At 47.2% G+C, this 22,993-nt stretch overlaps 2 protein-coding genes across 4 annotated transcripts in view; one reads left to right on the top strand and one right to left on the bottom strand.

Annotated features, from left to right (window-relative positions):
* Positions 1-2,754: 2,754 nt before the first annotated feature.
* LOC113225325 (collagen alpha-1(I) chain-like) lies at positions 2,755-4,669 on the bottom strand. The gene is made up of 2 exons (XM_031936392.1): positions 4,586-4,669; positions 2,755-4,487 (listed from the first exon to the last, which is right to left on the bottom strand). The coding sequence occupies exon 2, from the start codon at positions 4,167-4,169 to the stop codon at positions 3,783-3,785; it is 387 nt and encodes a 128-aa protein (XP_031792252.1). The 5' UTR covers positions 4,170-4,487; positions 4,586-4,669; the 3' UTR covers positions 2,755-3,782.
* Positions 3,687-22,993, top strand: part of SBNO1 (strawberry notch homolog 1) — a 73,824-nt gene continuing 54,517 nt past the window's right edge. Inside the window, exons 1-3 of one of the 3 annotated variants that reach the window (XM_023205861.2) lie at positions 3,687-3,836; positions 19,414-19,545; positions 21,561-21,665. In XM_023205861.2, coding sequence (XP_023061629.1) covers positions 19,414-19,545; positions 21,561-21,665 — 237 coding nt within the window. In that variant the 5' untranslated portion in view covers positions 3,687-3,836. The remainder of the gene's footprint in view (positions 3,837-19,413; positions 19,546-21,560; positions 21,666-22,993) is intronic. The other 2 variants (XM_023205863.2, XM_023205871.2) reach the window with 2 other exon arrangements.

The following is a 22,993-nucleotide window of genomic DNA, read 5'->3' as shown; positions in this document are numbered from 1 at the left end:
TCTCCTTGATTCTGCTTTGACCTCTCTGATTGACCTTTCTCAGGCTCACTGGGTGCTCACTTTTTTTTGAGGAGTCTTGCTCTGTCACCAGGCTGGAGTGCAGTGGTGTGATCTTGGCTAACTGCAATCTCCACCTCCTGGGTTGAAGTGATTATCCTACCTCAGCCTCCTGAGTAGATGGGATTACAGGCACATGCCACCACACCCAGCTGATTTTTGTTATTTTTAGTAAAGACGGGATTTCACCAGGTTGGACAGGATGTTTTCAATCTCTTGATCTCGTGATCCTCCTGTCTTGGCCTCCCAAAGTGCTGGGATACAGGCGTGAGCCACCGCGCCCAGCCTGGTGCTCACTTCTTTTTTGTTGTTGTTGTTGAGACAGAGTCTTGCTCTGTTGCCCAGGTTGGAGTGCAATGGCGCCATCTCCACTCACCGTAACTTCCGCCATCTGTGTTCAAGCAATTCTCTTGCCTCAGCTTCCCAAGTAGCTGGGATTACAGGCACGTGCCACCATGCCCGGCTAATTTTTTGTATTTTTTAGTACAGACAGGGTTTCACCATGTTGGCCAGGCTGGTCTCGAACTCCTGACCTTGTGATCCACCCACCTTGGCCTCCGAAAGTGCTGGGATTACAGATATGAGCCACCGCACTTGGCCTAGTTCTCACTTCTTAGACACAGAACCTCAGCTCTGCTTCTGGCTCTCCTCTCTGCATTCTCTCCTAGTTTATTTTTATTTTTTATTTTTTTTTGAGACAAAGTCTCACTCTGTCGCCCAGGCTGGAGTGCAGTGGCATGATCTCGGCTCATTGCAATCTCCACCTCCTGGGTTCAAGTGATTCTCCTACCGTAGCCTCCCAAGTAGTTGGGATTACAGGTGCCCACCACCACACCTGGCTAATTTTTGTATTTTCAGTAGAGACAGGGTTTCACCATGTTGGCAAGGCTGGTCTTGAACTCCTGACCTCAGGTGATCCACGCACCTTTGCCTCCCAAAGTGCCTGGATTACAGGTGTGAACCACCATGCCCAGCCTCTCCTAGTATAGTTTTATCTTATCTCACGTTAATCTCCATCTGGATCCCCAAGCTGTAGAATTCAATTGCTTCCTAAGTATCTCCACTTGGATGTCCCAAAGGTCCCCCCAAGGTCCCTCACCCTCAAAATTCCCTATGATTTACTTTGGTGGCCTCCAGTGAACTACACTTCCCACTAGTCATACCCTTGTGTTGTTTTTCCTGAGTCAAATTTGGCTGCCTTGTTAACCAATAGAATGTGTGTAACATCACTGTCAGTTGCAAGCCTAAGAAATTTTTTTTTTTTTTTTCAGACAGAGTTTTGCCAGGCGCGGTGGCTCATGCCTGTACTACCAGCACTTTGGGAGGCTGAGGCAAGTGGATCACCTGAGGTCAGGAGTTTGAGACCAGCCTGGCCAATATGGTGAAACCCCATCTCTACTGAAAATACAAAACTAGCTGGGTGTGGTGGCACACGCTTGTAGTCCCAACTACTCCGGAGGCTGGGACAGGAGAATTGCTTGAACCTGGGAAGCAGAGGCTGCAGTGAGCCGAGATCGTACCACTGCACTCCAGCCTGGGTGAGATAGAGTGAGACCTATCTCACATAGAGTGAGACCTTTTTTGTCGAGGCTGGGCGTGGTGTTTCATGCCTGTAATCCCAGCACTTTGGGAGGCCGAGACAGGCGGATCACGAGGTAGATGGCAACCATCCTGGCTAAGATGGTGAAACCCCGTCTTTACTAAAAATATAAAAAATTAGCCGGGCGTGGTGGTGGGCGCCTGTAGTCCCAGCTACTCGGGAGGCTGAGGCAGGAGAATGGCGTGAACCTGGGAGGTGGAGCTTGCAGTTAGCAGAGATTGTGCCACTGCACTCCAGCCTGGGCAACAGAGCGACGCTCCGTCTCAAAACAAAAACAAAAATAAAATAAGTTTTTTGTCGGGATGAGGTTATACTTTGTTACCCAGTCTGGTCTCAAACTCCTGGCTGGCTGAGATCCCCGTTTCAGCCTCCTAAAGTGTTGGGATTAGAGGCGTGAGCCGCCACACCTGGCCTGTGCCTAAAGTTTTTTTTGTCTGTTTGTTTTTTAGACGGATTCTCGCTCTGTCGCCCAGGCTGGAGTGCAATGGCACGATCTCGGCTCACTGCAACTTTCGCCTACTGGGTTCAAGCGATTCTCCTGCCTCAGCCTCCTGAGTAGCTGGGATTACAGGTGCCCGCCACCACGCCCGGCTACATTTTGTATTTTTAGCAGAGATGGGGTTTCACCATGTTGGCCAGGCTGGTCTCGAACTCCTGACCTCAGGTGGTCCACCCACCTCGGCCTCCCAAAGTGCTGGGATTACAAGCGTGAGCCACTGCACCCGGTCTAAAATATTTTTGTCTTTATAGGTTTTTTCCTATGTGTGTGAGAGGATTAACTGAAATAATGTGATTAGTAAAGCGATTAGTCATCACTTTAAAAATACTTATAAACGTATACATAGATATATAATACATATTTATGTGTACATACACTAAAGTTTCCTATTCTTTCTGTGCCTACTTTTTCCTTTCACTCCCGAATACTGTCTCTGGAAGAGTTCACACTGTAACCTCCAACTGTTCGAGCTACTTGGTTTGCTTTCAGCACAAGGCTTGTAGGATGTGCAGCCAGTAGGGGGCAAGAATCACCCAGGCGTGCTTATTACCCAAGCAACGGAGTCAAACAGCACTTTCAGAGTGACTTTACAAAAGGGTTACCAACAAGGTAATATGTTTATTGCGTTAGGTAGCTTAATAAAAACGAAAGATGAAGACAAGGAAGTAAGAAGCGGTGGGGACAGCCCTACACTTCAGTATTCATTAACTGGGAGCCCCGGTGTGTTGGGCTTGCGGGTGAGAAGACAGGCGTGGGATGGCCGAGCTCACACGCCTTAGGCTCTGATTCTAGCCGTGGACATGCCGAGGGCTTCGGGTTACTTGCGGTTTTACTGCCAAAAAAGTGCTTTCAGCGAGCTTAACAAGCAATGAATATGCAAACATTTTGTTTCTAGGACTAACTAGGTAACGAAGAGATTTTCCAAGTGACAGAAACGCTGCTAGGTAACTTCCTGGGCCGTAGCTCCCCACCCTAGCAGGTTCTGAAAATAGCTCCAGGCCCTTCCTAGCCCGTTTGAAAGCAGGCGCGGGGCGCATGCGCGCGGCCCTCCGGCCGACCTCCCGGTAGCCCTGGCACGGGGACCTTCTTCCCGACAGGCCGCGGGGAAAAAAGGGCGGAGAAACAGAATTACCGCGAGCTCTCCGTGAGCGCCGGCGGAAACAGTAGTCATGTGACTCTCCTAGGTGGCCTTCGCCTTCCCCCCTCCCCCTTCTCGGAAACCCGGCCCCCTCACCCCTCGCCCACCCCAGAGCCGCGGTAATGGATCGTTTGGGTTCCGGAATTCTCTTGGATCCAACAACTGGTACCGGGCCGAGGAGAGCCGGCGGAGTCTGTTTTTGGCGGCGAAACCTGGGGGGTGGTCAAGATGGGGGGGAATCATTTTCTTTCACCTAGGAGGGAGGTGGGGCGGAGAGAGGCGCAGAGAAGCGGGTGGGGGAGGAGGGAGGAAGTCACGTGAAGGCGCTGCGTGCGCGCGGCGCCTCATCCGTTGCCCCTCCCCCGCCCCTCCCGGCGGGGCGGGGGGGCTGGGGGAGGGGCGTCAAGATGGCGGCGGGGAGGTAGGCAGAGCCGGACGCCGCTGCTGCCGCCGCCACCGCCGCCTCCGCTCCAGTCGCCTCCGGTCCTTCAAACTCGCACCTCCCGGGAGGAGCTGTCCTGGCGCCGGGTCCCGCGGGGAAAGTAAGTCCTTCCCTTGGCCCTTTTCTCCTTCCACACTCCCCCTCCCGGACAGCCTCCCACTCCCACCCTCCTCGGGGGGCCGTGCGGGGCCAGGCTGGGGGGACAGACACCTCGCCCCGGCTTGGGGCCTCCCTCGCCGCTCGCCGCCCCCCGCTGCCGCGCGCTCCGGGGCCCTCGGGGCTTGGTCCCGGCGGCGGCGCCGTTGTACCCGCTTCCTCCGCTTGTCAGCGCAGGGCCCTGCTGTCGCCGCTCAAGGGGCTTTCGGGCTCCGGGGAGCCCCGCTGTCCCGGGCCGGAGGCACCCCCCTTGGACCGCGGGGCAGGGTCCGTGCATGCTGACTCCACTGGGTTCGCCCCTTTGGCTTCCGCCTCACAACCCGGGGGCTGCGGGTCCCGGACCCGCGAGGAAAGTAAGGTTCACATCCTTCCCAAGTCCTCTCTCCTGCCCCAGCGTTGCTCCCGGCTCTGGGCGAGGGAGGCAGGCGACAGGGTCGTCCTTCCTAAATCTGAACCCCACAGTGGCGGTCTCGTGCATGCCCCACTCTTGGGGCGGTAAGGAAGCCGCGGTGGACACGTGCAGGCTCCCTTCACGCCTCTCCCGGCGACTCGCGTAGTTCTGCCTCGGCGGGCGAGCTCACCTCCCAGACCGTCTCTAAGAATACACACGGAGGGGAACGGCAGTTGGGAATTTGCTTACTTTGAGAGCGTTTGGTATAACGAGCATCCAGAGTTCCCCAAAGCAGTGGATACCGGTGGTTTCCCAGAAGTGGCTTGGGTTCGGTTTAACCGCTGAGGAGATTTGGATGTTCCTAAACCCTTCTGATTGTTTCTTTCCTTACCGTGGCATCTAGCTCCTCCCCTTCCCACCCTTGCTTTGTGCTTCTGTTTGGTTACTGTTTGCGGACCACTAACTTGATCCTCGCACAGAGAAGCTCTTTTTATGTGAGTGCTCCGTTTACTGTGGGAGGCTTTTGTTTTGGGGAGTCGCTGGTTGAGAAACGTGGGAAAAGAACGGGCCAGAAAATGAGAGACAAATAAAGCAACGTTTTTATCCATTGAATTGCGCAGCCAATTGTAAGTGCACCCGGAAGTTTGTACTGAACACGTGTTGAGGGAAGGTTATAAACTGGTCCCCTTTGACCTTTGAAAGTTGGCTATTATCATTTTATGTTGAGTTAAATGTTTCATATATTCCAGACAGCCAGAATTAGGCATGGAATATGGCTTCTAAAGAGTCAGTCAGCCAGGAGGGTACAGAGAGCTGTCAAATCCAGAGTGCCCCGGCAGGAATTGACTTAACACTTGCAGACAATTCTGTGAGGTGACAGTACAGAGGGATTCTATTTTCCACCATATTTTCTAGCAATCAGAATTGGTTTTCGTAAGCGTGGGGAAAGCTATCGTTGAACAGAAAATAGCAGAATTTCCTACTGGTGACTTAAGTGGGACATTAATTTTGCAAGAAAGGGAACATTTTCTCTCATCTTTTACAGAAGTTGTTTCCAAAATTTTTCCTATGGGAGACGACTTTACTTTTTTCCTCTGGCTTCTGCATTTTATATTCCATTCCAAGTTCCATATAATTGGCTTTATAATATTTATGTTATTTTTTAATTTTTGAGACAGGGTCCCCTCTGTTGCTCAAGCTAGAGTGCAGTGACCTGGTCATAGCTCACTGCAGCTTGAACTCTTGGGCTCAAGCGATCGTCCCACTTCAGCCTCCGGAGTAGCTGGGACTACAGATGTGCACCACTACAGCAGCTGATTTTTTAAATTTTTTTATAGAGAGGCAGGGGTCTCACCATGTTGGGAGGCAGCTACTGGCCTCAAGCAATCCTCAGGCCTCCGCTTCCCGAAGTGGTGGGATTACAGTCATGAGCCATAGTGTCTGGCCCCTTCAGAATCTTTTTTTTTTTTTTTGAGATGGAGTCTCACTTTGTTACCCAGACAGGAAGGCAGTGGTACGAACTCGGCTCACCGCAACCTCTGCCTCCCGGGTTCAAACGATTTTCCTGCCTCAGTCTCCCTAGTAGTTGGGATTGCAGGCATGCACCACCACACCTGGCTAATTTTTTTTTTATATATTTGGCAGAAAGGAGTTTCACCTTGTTGGCCAGGCTGATCTCACACTAGTGACCTCAAGTGATCCTCTCACCTCTGTCTCCCAGAGTGCTAGGATTACAGCTATGAGCTACCGCCCTTGGCCCCCCATCAGAATCTTTTTTTTTTTTTTTGAGGTGGAGTCTCGCTGTGTCTCCCAGGCTGGAGTGCAGTGTCACAGCCTTGGCTCACTGCAGCCTCCGCCTCCCGCGTTTAAGCGATTCTCCTGCCTCAGCCTCCCCAGTAGCTGGGACTACAGGCGTGTGCCACCATGCCCGGCTAATTTTCGTATTTTTAATAGAGACGGGGTTTCACCATATTGACCAGGCTGGTCTCAAACTCCTGACCTGGTGATCCACCTGCCTTGGCCTCCTAGAGTGCTGGGATTACAAGTGTGAGCCACCGCGCCTGGCCTCAGAATCTTAAATAAAACTTAACTTTAGTTGCTAAAGGGGAGAGACTGAGTTAGTGGCCTACTATTCATTCATTCATTGAATGCGGTTATATGTCAGGCAATTTTGTAATTTTTTCTCCGACTGCGTCGCTCTATCACCAGGGTGGAGTGCAGCGGTGTGATCTCGGCTCACCGCAACCTCCGCCTCCTGGGTTCAAGCGATTCTCCTGCCTCAGCCTCCTGAGTAGCTGGGATTACAGGCATGAGCCACCATGCCTGGCTAATTTCCTATTTTTAGTAGAGACAGGGTTTCTGCACGTTGGTCAAGCTGTTCTTGAATTCCCGACCTGAGGTGATCCACCCACCTCGGCCTCCCAAAGTGGGATTACAGGCGTGAGCCGCGCGCCCAGCCTTTTTAAAAATTTTTTATTTTTTATTTTTTTGAGACAGAGTCTTGCTCTGTTGCCCAGGCTGGAGTGCAGTGGTGTGATCTCTGCTCACTGCAGCCTCCGCCACCCAGGTTCAAGCTATTCTCCTGCCTTAGCCCCCCAAGTAGCTGGGATTACAGGTGTGCGCCACCATACCCGGCTAAGTTTTGTTTTTTGGTTTTTTTGTTTGTTTGTTTTGAGACGGAGTCTCGCTCTGTCGCCCAGGTTGGAGTACAGTGGCGCGATCTCCACTCACTGCAAGCTCCGCCGCCTCCCGGGTTCATGCCATTCTCCTGCCTCAGCCTCCCTAGAAGCTGGGACTACAGGCACCTGCCAGCGCGCCCGGCTAATTTTTTTGTATTTTTAGTAGAGACGGGATTTCACCGTATTCGCCAGGATGGTCTCAATCTCCTGACCTCGTGATCCGCCTGCCTCAGCCTCCCAAAGTGCTGGGATTACAGACGTGAGCCACCGCACCTGGCTGTTTTTTGTTTTTGAGACAGAGTCTCACTCTGTTGTCCAGGCTGGAGTGCAGTGGCGCTATCTCATCTCACTGTAAGCTCCGCCTCCTGGGTTCACACCATTCTCCCACCTCAACCTCCTGAGTAGCTGGGACTACAGACGCCTGCCACCACGCCTGGCTAATTTTTTGTGCTTTTAGTAGAGACAGGGTTTCACAATGTTAGCCAGGATGGTCTTGATCTCCTGACCTCGTGATCCACCCGCCTTGGCCTCTCAAAGTGCTGGGATTACAGGCGTGAGCCACCGCGCCCGGCCTAATTTTTGTATTTTTAGTGGAGACGAGGTTTTCACATTTTGGCCAGGATGGTTTCAATCTCTTGACCTTGTGATCTGCCTGCCTCAGCCTCCCAAAGTGCTGGGATTTTAGGCGTGAGTCTCTGCGCCTGGCCAATTTTTGTATTTTTAATAGGGACGGGACTTCACCATGATGGCCAGAATGGTCTCGATCTGATCTGGTGGTCTGTCCGCGTTGGCCTCCCCAAGTGTTGAGATTACAGGCATGAGCCACTGTGCCCAGCCTGTATGTTTTAAGTGCCTTGCTGAAAGTACTATTTAAAAAGGGGCAGCGTGCAGATTCATTTTATGCTTTAAAAAGCGGTTTGCCTCGACCGAGCGCAGTGGTGCATGCCTGTAATCCCGGTACTTTGGGGGGCTAAGACTGGTGGATCACGAGATCAGGAGATCCAGACCATCCTGGCTAACAACCCCTGTCTGTTAAAAATACAAAAAGTTAGATGGGTGTGGTGACCTGCGCCTGTAATCCCAGCTACTCAGGAGGCTGAGGCAGGAGAATCACTTGAACCCGAGAGGCAGAGGTTGCAGTGAGCTGAGATTCGGCCACTGCACTCCAGCTTTGGTGACACAGCGAGACTCTGTCTCAAAAGAAAAAAAAAAGTGGTTTGTCTCAAAGAGTTTAGCTACAGATATGTTTGGGCATTTTTTAGCATCTAAATTGAGCTTTGATTTGTGACTTACCACCTGTGAAGATGGAGAACACTCAGGACTAGACTTACTGAGTAACCGCACATACCATGAGGCTCTGTAGGTTCCCATGCTTTGCCTTTTTTTTTTTTTTTTTTTTTGAGACGGTGTTTCTCTCTTGTCACCCAGGCTGGAGTGCAATGGCGCAACCTTGGCTCACCTGCAAGCTCCGCATCCCAGGTTCAAGGAATTCTCCTGCCTCAGCCTCCCAAGTAGCTGGGATTAACAGGCATCCACCACTACACCTGACTAATTTTTTTTGTATTTTCAGTAGAGATGGGGTTTCACCATGTTGGCCAGGCTGGTGTCAAACTCCTGACCTCAGGTGACCAACTGGCTTGGCCTCCCAAACTGCTGGGATTACAGGCTTGAGCCACCATGCCTGGCCAAAGATAATTTTTAAGAGTAATTACTTTTGCATTAAACACCAATTAATAACTGTCTAAAATGATGTAATCCTAAAGTTTTTGCAGTTGTCTTTGTTTTTATGTGCTGATTGACAGATCCAATTTGTTGTGGCTTGAACTCACCAAGTAATAAGAAAACCTTAGAGATTCCACTGAAATTTCCTTAAATGGAAAAGATGGGCTCTTGAAGATCAGGAATTCTGTTTTACAAATAAGATACAGTATGAAACATATCAAATTAACTTATTTATTGGGAAGCACTATATAGATTAGAGCCATGGTTTTCAAATATTTTTATTGCATCCCGCAGTAAGAAATGTGGTTTGCATTGTGACCTAGTATATATATACACATATATGTGTGTTTTTTGAGACGGAGTCTCGCTCTGTTGCCCAGTCTGGAGTGCAGGAGTGCAATCTTGGCTCACCGCAACCTCTGCCTCCTGGGTTCAAGTGATTCTCCCACCTCAGCATTTCAAGTAACTGGGATTACAGGTATACCACCACGCCCAGCTAATTTTTTTGTGTATGTAGTAAAGACGTATATGTATACGTTGACCAGTGTATGTGTTGGCCAGGCTGGTCTCAAACTCCTGGCTTCAAGTGACCTCGTCTTGGCCTCCCAAAGTGCTGGGATTACAGGAGTGAGCCACTGCACTCGGCCTATCCTGAGATATTTTAAGATGCTGATACAGTAGACTGGGCGCAGTGGCTCATGCCTGTAATCCCGACACTTTGGGAGGCCGAGGCGGGCTGATCACGAGGTCGGGAGATCGAGACCATCCTGGCTAACCCAGTGAAACCCTGTCTCTACTAAAAATACAAAAAAATTAGCCGGGCATGGTGGTGGGCGCCTATAGTCTCAGCTACTTAGCAGGCTAAGGCAGGAGACTCACTTGAACCCGGGAAGCAGAGCTTGCAGTGAGCCAAGATCTCGCTACTGCACTCCAGCCTGGGTGACAGAGCGAGACTCTGTCTCAAAAAAACAAAACAAAACACTAAATTGATTTGACAACCTGCTAATGTGTTGTGATCAGTAGTTTGAAAAGTACTGGAACAGGGTTGGGAGTACAGGATCTTGGAGTGACTGTGGTGTCAGACCTTTTGAATTTGTAGTTCTATTCCAAGCTCACTTTCTTGTTACTTTGTTGTATTTCGTTTTACTAAGCCTTAGTTTCTTAAATGTGACAAAGAGATAATGGGTTAGCATTTGATACTCACGGTTGTCTTGAGGGTTAAAAGAAAAAAGCCTAGCCACACATGGGTTGAGCATCCCTAATCTGAATATTCAAAATCTGAGATGTTCAAAATCTGAAACTTGCAGCACTGACATGATGCCACAAGTGGGAAATTCCACTCTTGACCTCACACATTAGTGATCACAGTCCAAAATGCAGTCAACACTTGTTTACGTTTTTTTTTTTTTTGAGACGGAGTCTCGCTCTGTCGCCCAGGCTGGAGTGCAGTGGCCGGATCTCAGCTCACTGCAAGCTCTGCCTCCTGGGTTCACACCATTCTCCCGCCTCAGCCTCCTGAGTAGCTGGGACTACAGGCGCCCGCCACCTCGCCCAGCTAGTTTTTTGTATTTTTTAGTAGAGATGGGGTTTCACCGTGTTCACCAGGATGGTCTCGATCTCCTGACCTTGTGATCCGCCCGTCTCAGCCTCCCAAAGCGCTGGGATTACAGGCTTGAGCCACCGCGCCCGGCATTGTTTACGTTTTAAGGTATTGTATAAAATTATCTTCAGGCTATGTGTATCAGGTGTATATGAAGCATTAGTGTATTTTGTGTTTATATTTGGGTTCCATCTCTAAGATACCTCATTATGTATGTGCAGGTATTCCAAAATACAAAAAACCCTGGGTCACTTCTGGTTCCAAGTTTCATATACGGGAAGCTCAGCCTATAGTGAGAATCAAGACAATTGATCGTCTGAATTTGACTAGTGATAATCAAGAAAGTTGTTTAATTCCCCCCAACTCAATTATTTGTGTATTGCTTTTGTAAGGGACTTTTGTGGCTTTGTATATAATTTGCACATTCCTTTGTAAGTATCTTCTTCCTGCAGGTTTTGCAGTGGGGTACTTGACCAAGCAAGGTCCTGTGAAGGGCAGGTGTTGAAAAGTATACGTTGCATTCTTTGTTTTTTTTGTTTTGTTTGTTTTTGAGATGGAGTCTCGCTCTTTTGCCAGGTTGGAGTGCCGTGGCGCGACCTCAGCTCACTGTAACCTCCACCTTCCGGGTTCAGGCGATTCTCCTGCCTCAGCCTCCCGAGTAGCTGGGACTACAGGCACCCGCCACCATGCCCAGCTAGTTTTTGTATTTTTCGTAGAGATGGAGTTTCATCATGTTGGCCAGGATGGTCTCAATCTCTTGCCCTCGTGATCTGCCTGCCTCAGCCTCCCAAAGTGCTAGGATTACAGGCGTGAGCCACCATGCCTGGCTGTTTGTTGTTTTGAGATGGAGTCCCACTCTGTCGCCCAGGCTGGAGTGCACTGGCGCAATCTCGGCTCACTGCAACCTTCACCCCCTGGGTTCTGGTGATTCTCCTGCCTCAGCCTCATTACAGGCGCACGCCACCACGGCTGGCTACTTTTTGTATTTTTAGTGGAGATGGGGTTTCACCATGTTGACAGGCTGGTCAGGTCTTGAACTCCTGACCTCAGGTGATCTGCCCATTTTGCCCTCCCAAATTGCTGGGATTACAGGCATGAGCCACTGTGCCCAGACCAGATTACATTCTTTTAGGTAAAGGAAATTCTTGTAAACTAACTTATTTGTAACAGCTGTTTCTTTCTCCTGATGGTCTTAAGAGTCTACTGCACACAGTAGACACTTAATATATATTGATGAACTGCATCTCTTAACTGGATCATTATCCTAAAATTCTTTTTTTTTTTTTGGAAACAGAATTTCACTTTTGCTGCCCAGGCTGAAGTGCAGTATCATGATCTCGGCTCACTGTAACCTCTGCCTCCCAGGTTTAAGTGATTCTCCTGCCTCAGCCTCCCAAGTAGCTGCTATTACAGGCATCCGCCACCACACCTGGCTAATTTTGTATTTCTAGTAGAGATGGGGTTTCTCCATTTGGTCAGGCTGGTCTCAAACTCCCGACCTCAGGTGATCTGCCCACCTCGGCCTCCAAAGTGCTGGGATCACAGGCGTGAGCCACCGTGCCCGACCCCGTTATCTTAAAATTCTTAAACTAAATATCAGTCATATCACAGCTGCATAAAAACACAGATAAAGCTGAATCTTGAATCAGACATGCTTAGCACTCAAAGGAGAAAAAAATCCTTTTTGTTATTAGCTAAGGTGAAGATATTTGCTAAGTGATACTATCTGTGCACATTTAAAAATGTCCACCAGTTTGTTCTAGATTTAATAACTGATTGGTCAAGTTGGATGTGTAGCAGTAACAGTTCTAGATAAAAAGGGACTAGTATTTATATAATTAATATGGGCAGGGCATGGTGGCTCACGCTTGTAATCCCAGCACTGTGGGAGGCTGAGGCGGATGGATCACTTGAGGTCAGGAGTTTCAGACCAGCCTGGCCAACATGGTAAAACCCGTCTCTACTAAAAATACAAGAAAATTAGCTGGGCGTGGTGGCATGTGCCTGTAATACCAGCTACTCTGGAGTCTGAGGCAGGAGAATCGCTTGAACCTGGCCGGGCATATTCAAGGTTGCAGTGAGCCGAGATGGTGCCATTGCACTCCAGCTTGGGTGGCGGAACGAGACTCCATCTCAAAAAAAACAAACAAAAAAACCCAAAGACTAGTATGAAAGTTAATTATTTAATGGATTGCTAACAAAGTTTGTATTCTGGGGAATAAAGTGCTGAATCAGTGATGTGGGAGTAAACATCTTTTTTGGATGAAATACTAATATATATAAAAATGATAGTAGCTAGCTAGTAGTTAACATTTACTTATTCCTGGTATTATCACATTTACGTGACGCAGCAATCCTATGAAGGAAGTTCTATTTGTATTATTTTAAGATGAGGAAACTGAGAGAGGTTCTCACTTGACCATATCATACTACTAGTGGGCAGTGCAGCCAGTATTTGAACCTAGGTATTTTGTCCAACTCCATAATCTCCTCGGCCACTGTGGTGTGCTACTGCTGTTGTGGATGTATCCCTCATGTCTGCTCAGAGCTGTGGAGGAGATTCCTTGTAGGTCTGAGCAAGAGGAACCTTGTCCCCCCTGGTAACTTTCTGTGTTGGTATTCTGAATGGGAACTGTATCCTTTCATTCTTCTGGTTGGCTATTGTTTCTCAGTGTTCTCTTCCTGCTAAAACTAGCTCTTAGTTTTTCTCTGCTGCTGTAGCTTTGTGTCTTATTTATCATAGAAGTTTTCAGAGGTGTACTATTTTGAAATAGGTCATGTTTTCAAATGCATTTGTTTATTTTTCATTTTGGGGGCACAGGGTCTCACTCTGTCACCCAGCCTGGAATGCAGTGCCATGAACATGCCTCACTGCAGCTTCAACCTACTAGGCTCAAGCGATCCTCTTGTCTCAGCCTTCCAGGTAGCTGGGGCCACAGCCACATGTCACTGCACCCAGCTAATTTTTCGAGGTTTGTTTTTAGTTATTTTTTTGAGACGGAGTCTCGCTCTGTCACCCAGCCTGGAGTGCAGTGGTGTGATCTTGGCTCACTGCAACCTCCGCCTCCCAGGTTCAAGTGATTCTCCTGCCTCAGCCTCCTGAAATGGTGGGATTACAGGTGCCCACCACCACGCCTGGCTATTTTTTGTATTTTTAGAGGAGACGGGGTTTTACCATGTTGGCCAGGATAGTCTCAAACTCATGACCTCAGGTGAGCCACCGTGCCCAGCATTTTAAAATTTTTATTATTTTTAATTTATTTTTAAGAAACAGGGTCTCAGCCGGGCATGGTGACTTATGCTTGTAATCCCAGCACTTTGGGAGGCTGAGGCGGGCGGATCATGAGGTCAGTAGATCGAGACCATCCTGGCCAACACGGTGAAACCCCGTCTCTACTAGAAGTACAAAAATTGGCTGGGCATGGTGGTGTGGGCCTGTAGTCCCAGCCACTTGGGAGGATGAGGCAGGAGAATTGCTTGAGCCTGGGAGGCAGAGGGTGCAGTGAACTGAGATCGCGCCACTGCACTCCAGCCTGGGCGACAGAGCAAGACTCCGTCTCAAAAAAAAAAAAAAAGAAAAACAGGGTCTCCCTTTGTTGCCCAGGCTGGTTTCAAACTTCTGGACTGAAGTGATCCTCCTTCCTTAGCCTCCCAAAGTGCTCGGATTATAGGTGTGAGTCACCACACCCAGCTTTCAAATGTATTTATCATAAAAATTGAACTCTTTTTTTGGTCCATTGTTTGAGAGAGAGAGACCTTCTGTGGTTAGTAACTTGGGTTTGTTAGACTGCTCCATGGTAAATGTTATCTGAGGTCTATGAACTGCTTTGTAGACACACTAGCACAGTTCTCTCGTACCTCACAGTATTTAGCATTTATATTGTGCTTTGTGGCTTCAGAGTGAAAATGTTTTTCCTCTTGTGAACAGGTCTTATTGGTAGAATGAGGAGGAGATTGGCTAATATGTTTTTAAGGGCTCTCAGCTTGAGCACCAAAATTCTGTGAGTCTGTAATAGTTTCAGAGTGGAAATATGATTAAATACTAAGGGTTTTGCCTAATGGAGTTAGAGAATGGGATAGATGTTCTCTCTCTATCCCTTTTTCCTCCTTCACCCTGCAAAAAAAGAACAAATAGAGAATTTGTGCCTGTTTGGCTGAGAAATGATCCCTAGTATTCCATTTATGTATAAGATGTATATTAAGATTAAAATCTCTTTCATTAATAGCTTGTAAAAGACAGTGTCTTTTACAGACATTGTTATTCCCAGGTCATTCATCAGATTAGAGGGTCTTAAATTGTTATTTATTTTAATTGACCAGTAAAAATTATCTATATGGTGTACAACATATTTTCGTATATATACATACACATTTTGGAATGGCTAAGTCAAATTGTGATTCCTATGAGTGAGTTCTAAGCTGGTCACTGATAGTTATTTGTAACCAATGCTATTTTTCTTACATGAACATCAAGAAGTTTCTCAGTAAAATTTTTTTGTACTTAAATGGTCATTGTTAAGAAAACATATTTCAGGCTGGGCGCTGTGGCTCAAGCCTGTAATCCCAGCACTTTGGGAGCCCAAGATGGGCGGATCACGAGGTCAGGAGATCGAGACGATCCTGGCTAACACAGTGAAACCCCGTCTCTAATAAAAATACAAAAAAAAAAAAAAAAAAACTAGCCGGGCGAGGTGGTGGGCGCCTGTAGTCCCAGCTACATGGGAGGCTGAGGCAGGAGAATGGCGTAAACCCGGGAGGCGGAGCTTGCAGTGAGCTGCGATCCAGCCACTGCACTCCAGTCTGGGTGACAAAGCGAGACTCTGTCTCAAAAAAAAAAAAAAAAAAAAAGAAAACATATTTCAGAAAGCTCTCATGAACTAATACTTTGCAGTGAATATGCATTTCATTGATGAATGGCATCTCTACACTTTTGAATATTATTAGATAGGGCTTGTATAGTTCATGAACTGATGGGTCCCGTGGCCTGCAGGGGCTCTATGTCTGTAGTTTTGGAAGTCACTGGATTAAAACAATGTACTTCTGTTTCAAATATAAATAAATCGTTTCCAGTTTTTATTTTAAAGAGATGACATTTTGATAGTCTCCAGAGTTCTATTAATCTGGGTCAAGATTATCTGTAGCCGGTGGGCCAAGACTGTATTTTGGTCTTAATGAAGTATTTTATGATTGAAAATGTTAAAAGCATTGATTTAGAGCTCTAGGTACTTGTTCGTATTATGCAGTAGGATAATTTGTAAAAGTACGGTCAAATGCGTGTATATCAGAAAAATTAGTTAACTTGGTCTTTTTTGAATCATAAGTCATCAGGCAAACAACTTTATTTGAAATCTATATTGGGACATTTCTCCTGTTTCCTCTGTCATTTAGTTCATGTTATTTATATCTTGCTGTCTAATACTTTATCCCCCCTCCAATTTTAATTTCAATCTGGCGTTTATTCTGAAATAATGAAATAGCGTAGTTTACCAACATCAACTTCATCTACTCATTGGAAGGAAAACTTCGTGGACTTTGGGAGTTTGAACTATCCAGTTTCTAATCTACCACTCCCTGTGTGAGTGAACTTCGGTAGATAATTTAAGTTTTCTGACCCTCAGTTTCAGCTCTTAAATTATATTACCGATATCACTCAGGGTTGTTTTGGGCTTGAGTATGATAATGTTTATGAAGAATTTAACACTGTGCTAGGCTTGTTTCCTTCCTTCCTCACTCCCTGCCCAAAATGGTTTTCTTCCTTAGGTTGCTTTTCCTTTTTCTGGAAAATTCTGGAGAAATCTCCTTTGGAAAGCTGGGCGTGGTGGCGCACACCTGTGATCCTAGCACTTTGGGAGGCCGAGGCGGGCGGACTGCCTGAGCCCAGGAGTTTGAGACCAACCTGGGCAACACGGTGAAACTCCGTCTCTACTAAAATACAAAAAATTAGCCAGGCATAGTGGCGGGCGGCTGTAGTCCAGTTACTCAAGAGGCTGAGGCAGGAGCATTGCTTGAACCTGGAAGGCAGAGTTTGCAATGAGTCGAGATCGCACCGCTGCACTCCAGCCTGGGAGACAGAGCGAGACTCTGTCTCCAAAAAATCTCCTTTGGGGTATCTGCTCTTCCTCCCACCCTTTTACACAGTGGTCTGCCCTCAGTTTCATTCTGGAGATGTGGTTTTCACCTTAAACTCACTCATGTTTCCATTAGAACATCTGTCTAAATGATACACAAACGTAGGTGACATAGACACAGAGGATTTCTTTGTTTAATGCTTTCACCTGAAACAGTTATTACGTGCTAGAAGTCTTGCTCGGGCCAGGCACAGTGGCTCACAGCCTGTAATCCCAGCACTTAGGGAGGCCAAGGTGGGTAGTTCACCTGCGGTCAGGAGTTGGAGACCAGCCTGGCCAACATCGTGAAACCCTGTCTTTACTAAAAAATATAAGAATTGCCGGGCGTGGTGGCTCACGCCTGTAATCCCAGCACTTTGGGAGGCCGAGGTGGGCGGATCACGAGGTCAGGAGATCGAGACCATCCTGGCTAACACGGTGAAACCCCGTCTCTACTAAAAATACAAAAAATTAGCCGGGCGTGGTGGTGCGCACCTGTCGTCCCAGCTACTTGGAGGCTGAGGCAGGAGAATGGCGTGAACCCGGGAGGTGGAGCTCGCAGTGAGCTGAGATGGTGCCACTGCACTCCAGTCTGGGCGACAAAGCGAGACTTCGTCTCAAAAAATATATATATATATAAAAGTTAACCAGGCGTGTTGGCGGGCACTACTTGGGAGGGTGAGGCAGGAGCATCAGCCCAGGAGGCAGAGGTTGCAGTGAGCGGAGACCGTGCCATTGTACTCCCCCTTGGGCAACAAGAGCGAAACTGCGTAGTCATGCTCATTGTGCTCTTGGCTAATGCCATTTTTGTAGGACATCACGAAACACTGACATTTAATTTTATCACAGTCAGAACAAATGGACTAGCTGAAAATCAGTATATTTATGTAATGTGAAATTAGTTTTCTGAGAAGAGTACAGATTTTTCATAAGTATGTTTGTATATGTAAATTGGTTATATCAGAGAAATTAATGAGAAAAGTTAAAATTTAGAAAGCTCTTTTTCCCCCCTATAAAATGGGGAAAAATCCATGGCAGCAGAATACTTTAGTCTGGCCCCTGAGATTATAGTTGGAAAAACCTCCAAACTAAAATCTGTCTACTTTAAATTGGCTTTAGTCCCCCCCAACCCCCTGCCCCCCTCAAACTCTATAGAATTCATCCTTCAAGTCTTTCAGGCTCAACGTTTTTTTTTTTCTTTTCTCTTGACTTAGCTGTAACCATTCATCAGCTCATACTTTTTCTCTGGCATGCTTCATATTCTCGCTTCCATTTTGAGTATTTAAGCTAAATCTGATGGATTTAGCTCCGTAAGTATCTTGGATTCCATTTCCGCTTCTCTCTGCCCCATACAGTTATAATACAGCTCTCTCATGGTCAGCTGTGGCAGTTTCCCAAGATGTCTTTCTACTCCAGGTCTTGTTCTGCCCCCTCTTAGTTTGTTTCCACATTGCTGTTGACAAATCTTTCTATTTTTTTCTTTCTTTACTGAGTTGGGCGGGGGCGTCTTACTCTGTAGCCCAGGCTGGAGTGCAGTGGTGCCATCACAGCTCCCTGCTGTCTCCAACTCCTGGGCTCAGGTTCCTCCCAAGTGGCTGGGACTACAAGCCTGCACCACCACACTTGGCTAATTAAAAAAAAATTTTTTAAATTAGATTTGGGGTCTCCAGGCAGGTCTTGAACTCCTGGCCTCAAGCTAACCTCCTGTACCTCCACTTTGGTGCTGGGATTACAGACTTGAGCCACAGTGCCCGGATGAGTAATCTTCCTAAGTCACAAATCTACTGTGTCAAGTAGTCTTCAATCAGAAAACTTGTTGGTAATCCCTGTTTCCCACAGGAGCAAGTGGACTCTCCACCGTGCTGTACAAAGCTGTAGATGATACTTCAGCTCTTGCCATTTCCTGCCTGAGACCCATACTTCTGTTCTGAGCTTCCATACCGTAGCCATGTTGAATTAACTCCAGAGGTTTTCTCTTTTCTTTTCTTTTTTCTTTCTTTTTTTTTTTTTTTTTGAGATGCAGTCTCGCTCTGTCACCCAGGCTGGAGTGCAGTGGCACAGTCTTGGCTCACTGCAACCTCCATCTCTTGGTTTAAGCGATTTTTCCTGCCTCAGCCTCCGGAGAAGCTGGGATTACAGGCACCCGCCAGTACGTGTGGCTAATTTTTGTATTTTTGGTAGAGGCAAGGTTTCACCATTTTGGCCAGGCTGGTCTCAAACTTCTGAACTCAGGTGATCCACCTGGCTTGGCCTCCCAGTGTGCTGGGATTACAGGTGTGAGCCACTGCCCCTGGCCTCCAGCCATAGGTTTTTTTTTTTTTTTTTTTTTTTTGAGACAGAGTCCGGCTCTGTCACCCAGGCCGGAGTGCAATGGCGCAATCTCGGCTCACCGCAAGCTCCACCTCCCAGGTTCACACCATTCTCCTGCCTCAGCCTCCCGAGTGCCTGGGACTACAGGTGCCTGCCATCACGCCTGGCTAATTTTTCTATTTTTAGTGGAGACAGGGTTTCACCATGTTAGCCAGGATGGTCTCGATCTCCTGACCTTGTGATCCGCCCGCCTCAGCCTCCTGAAGTGCTGGGATTACAGGCATGAGCCACGTGCCCTGCCGCCTCCAGCCATAGTTTTTAAAGCATGTCAAATTCTTTCATGCCTCTATGTTTTGAATGCATAGTCCAGAGGATCCTGGTCCACCTGATGATTCCCTGAGGCTCTGCTGCTTTGTCATCTTTATAACATCTCTGCTTCCACAAAGTTCATTATTTCCTTCTCTGTTCCCGTAGCCTTTTGTAGACATATACTCGTGCTATGATTTATGTACTTCTCTATCCTTTCTATTTTTGAGTGAGCTTGGGATCCAAGACTATTTCTCTTTTATCCTCTTTGCCTGACACATGGCAGGTTCTTCGTTAATATTGAATGAATGGGTCTAGTAGAGATTGTTGGATTGTTTATATTTAGAGAGGAGTTAATATTTGTCATTTTTGTTTTTTATGTTAATATTTAATATTTCATTTTAAAGATGGTGGAACCAGGGCAAGATTTACTGCTTGCTGCTTTGAGTGAGAGTGGAATTAGTCCGAATGACCTCTTTGATATTGATGGTGGAGATGCAGGGCTTGCAACTCCAATGCCTACCCCGTCAGTTCAGCAGGTAAGAGTTTTCCAAAGCCTCTCTTTCTTGGTTTTTTTCTTATAAAATACTTTTTTTTTTTTTTTTTTTGAGATAGTCTCACTCTGTGGCCCAGACTGGAGTGCAGTGGTGCAATCATGGCTCACTGAAGCCTCGACCTCCCAGGCTCAAGCAATCCTTCTGCCTCAGCCCTTTAAGTAGCTGGGACTATAGGCACACGCCACCACGCCCAGCTAATTTTTTGTCTTTTTTGTAGAGACAGCATTTGCCATGTTGCCCCAGGCTGGTCTTGAACTCCTGAGCTCAAGCGATTGCCCACCTCAGCCTCCCAAAGTGTTGGGATTACAGGTGCGAGCCAAGCTTGGCCCAATTTTAAATATACTTGTGAAGCCTTAATTTTAGATACATGTGTTAATTTTTTTTTTTTGAGACGGAGTCTCGCTCTGTTGCCCAGGCTGGAGTGCAGTGGCACCATCTCGGCTCACTGCGACCTCTGCCTCCTGGGTTCAAAATTCTCTTGCCTCAGCCTCCTGAGTAGTTGGGATTACAGGCGTGGGCCACCATGCCTGGCTAATTTTTGTATTTTCAGTAGAGATGGGGTTTCACCATGTTGTTCAGGCTGGTCTCGAACTCCTGACCTTGTGATCTGCCTGCCTCAGCCTCCCAAAGTGCTGGGATTACAGGTGTGAGCCACTGTGCCCGGCTGAATGTTATTTTTATGTTGATATTCACTTTGATTTATGAGGCAAAAAATAACACTTTTTCTGCTTTGATATTATAAATGTACAGACAGTGTAAGAGATGTTTAGTGTTATTATGCGAGTATCTTTAATTTCCTTAATAGTTGTTTAATTATTTAGGGATATTCTTCTGTGACTTCACCATATACATTCTCTGAAAGCAAAAATGTAAGATTCTGGCTGGGCAGGGTGTCTCATGCCAGTAATCCCAGCACTTAGGGAGGCTGAGACTGAAGGATTGCTTGAGCCCAGGAGTTCGAGACCAGCCTGGGCAACGTAGCGAGACCTTATCTCTACAAAAAGTTAAATAAAATTAACTGGCCGTAGTTGTGTGTGCTTGATGTCCCAGCTACCCAGGAGGCTGAGGTGGGAGGATCGCTTGAGCTCAGGAGTTTGAGGCTATTATGAGTTGTTATCGTGCCACTGTACTTTAGCCTGGGTGACAGAGCAAGACCTTGTTTCTGAAAAATAAAAAAATAGACTGGTCCGAGTGCAGTGTTGTTTATAGCTAATTGATCACAGCCAGTTACAGATTTCTTTGTTTCTCCTCTACTCCCACCTGACTAACCTTAAAAAAAAAAAAAAAAAGACTAAAAAAAAATTTTTTTGGTTTTTTTTTTTGAGACAGAGTCTCACTCTGTCACCCAGGCTGGAGTGCAGTGGCACGATCTTGGCTTACTGCAACCTCCAACTCTCAGGTTCAAGCAATTCTCCTGCCTCAGCCTCCCGAGTAGCTGGGATTACAGGCGCCTGCCTCCACGCCTGGCTAATGTTTTTATTTTTTGTTTTATTTATATATTTATTTTTTTTGAGACTGAGTCTCCCTCTCTCGCCTAGGCCGGAATGCAGTGGCGCAATCTCCACTCACTGCAAGCTCTGCCTCCCAGGTTCATGCCATTCTCCTGCTGCAGCCTCCTGAGTGGCGGGGACTACAGGTGCTCACCACTACACTTGGCTGATTTTTTGTATTTTTAGTAGATACAGAGTTTCACCGTGTCATCCAGGATGGTCTCAATCTCCTGACCTTGTGATCCACCTGCCTTGGCCTCCCAAAGTGCTGGGATTACAGGCATGAGCCACCACACCCGGCCTACAAAAATGTTTTTAAAAAGGAATTGTTAGTATAGTTTTGTGGAGATCTTGTGCTTGCAGAGATTGTTACATTATATCTGCTGTTAGTGATTTCACCTCCGTTTGAATGTTAAGCTTGATATTTTTTAATAGATGCAAATCTTGTCCTTGAAACAGAATTTACTGCTGTCCTTTATATTTTGTCTGATGTTGTTTTCTCTCCAGTCAGTGCCACTTAGTGCATTAGAACTAGGTTTGGAGACCGAAGCAGCAGTTCCTGTTAAACAAGAACCAGAGGCTGTACCTACTCCAGCACTATTAAATGTGAGGGTAAGAATTACTTAGATTTGTCCTTACTCTAAAATAGTTTAGAACTGTAGTGAGAAAACATGGCCAGGTGTGGTGGTTCGCACCTGTATTCTCAGCACTTTGAGAGGCTGAGGTAGGAGGATTGCTTGAGCCGAAGAATTCAAGACCAGCTTGAGCAAAATGGCAAGACCCCATCTCTATAAAAGAAGAAACGGGGTGTGCATGGTGGTTCATACCTATAATCCTGGCACTTTGGGAGGCCAAGGTGGATGGATCACTTGAGGTCAGGAGTTCAAGACCAGCCTGGCCAACATGGTGAAACCCCATCTCTATCTCTACTAAAAATACAAAAATTAGCTGGGTGTGGTGGTGCACGCCTATAGTCATAGCTACTTGGGAGGCTGAGGCAGGAGAATCTCTTGAACCCAGGAAGTGGAGGTTGCAGTGAGCCGAGACCAAACCACTGCACTCTAGCCTGGGTGACAGAGCAAGACTTCATAGCAAAAAATGAAAAAAAGAGGTCGAGCGTAGTGGCTCACGCCTGTAATCCCAATACTTTTGGAGGCTGGGGCGGGTGGATCACAAGATCAGGAGATTGAGACCATCCTGGCTAACATGGTGAAACCCTGTCTCTACTAAAAATACAAAAAATTAGCTGGGCGTGGTGGCGGGCGCCTGTAGTCCCAGCTACTCCGGAGGCTGAGGCAGGAGAATGGCGTGAACCTGGGAGGCGGAGCTTGCAGTGAGCTGAAATGGAGCCACTGCATTCCAGGCTGGAAGACAGAGCGAGACTGTCAAAAAAAAAAAAAAAAAAAGCATAATTAATTAAAAAATAACCTTTTAGTGTGAAATAGTTTTCTCTCTCTCGTTCTGCTTTTTGCCACTCTCTCAATATCCTATTTTGTGACACATGTCGTTCATTCTTGTTTCAATTTTTTTTTATTTTTGAGATGGAATCTCGCTTTGTTGCCCAGGCTGGAGTGCAGTGGCGCCATCTCGGCTCACTGCAACCTCTGCCTCCCGGGTTCAAGCAATTCTTCTGCTTCAGCCTCCCGAGTTGCTGGGACTGTAAGTGCCCACCACCATGTCCTGGCTAATTTTTGTATCTTTCATAGAGACAGGGTTTTACCATGATGGCCAGGCTGGTCTTGAACTCCTGACCTCAGGTAATGTGTGTGCCTCAGTGTTCCAAAGTGCTGGGATTACAGGTGTGAGCCACCCCTCCCAGCCCCACAAAGATATTTTTAAAAACAGATTTGTGGCCGGGCGCGGTGGCTCAAGCCTGTAATCCCAGCACTTTGGGAGGCCGAGATGGGAGGATCACGAGGTCAGGAGATCGAGACCATCCT

The sequence above is a fragment of the Piliocolobus tephrosceles genome, chromosome 10 (assembly GCF_002776525.5).
Source record: "Piliocolobus tephrosceles isolate RC106 chromosome 10, ASM277652v3, whole genome shotgun sequence".
In the NCBI taxonomy this organism is placed as follows: Eukaryota; Metazoa; Chordata; class Mammalia; order Primates; family Cercopithecidae; genus Piliocolobus; species Piliocolobus tephrosceles.
This window is presented reverse-complemented; position numbering and strand designations above follow the sequence as displayed.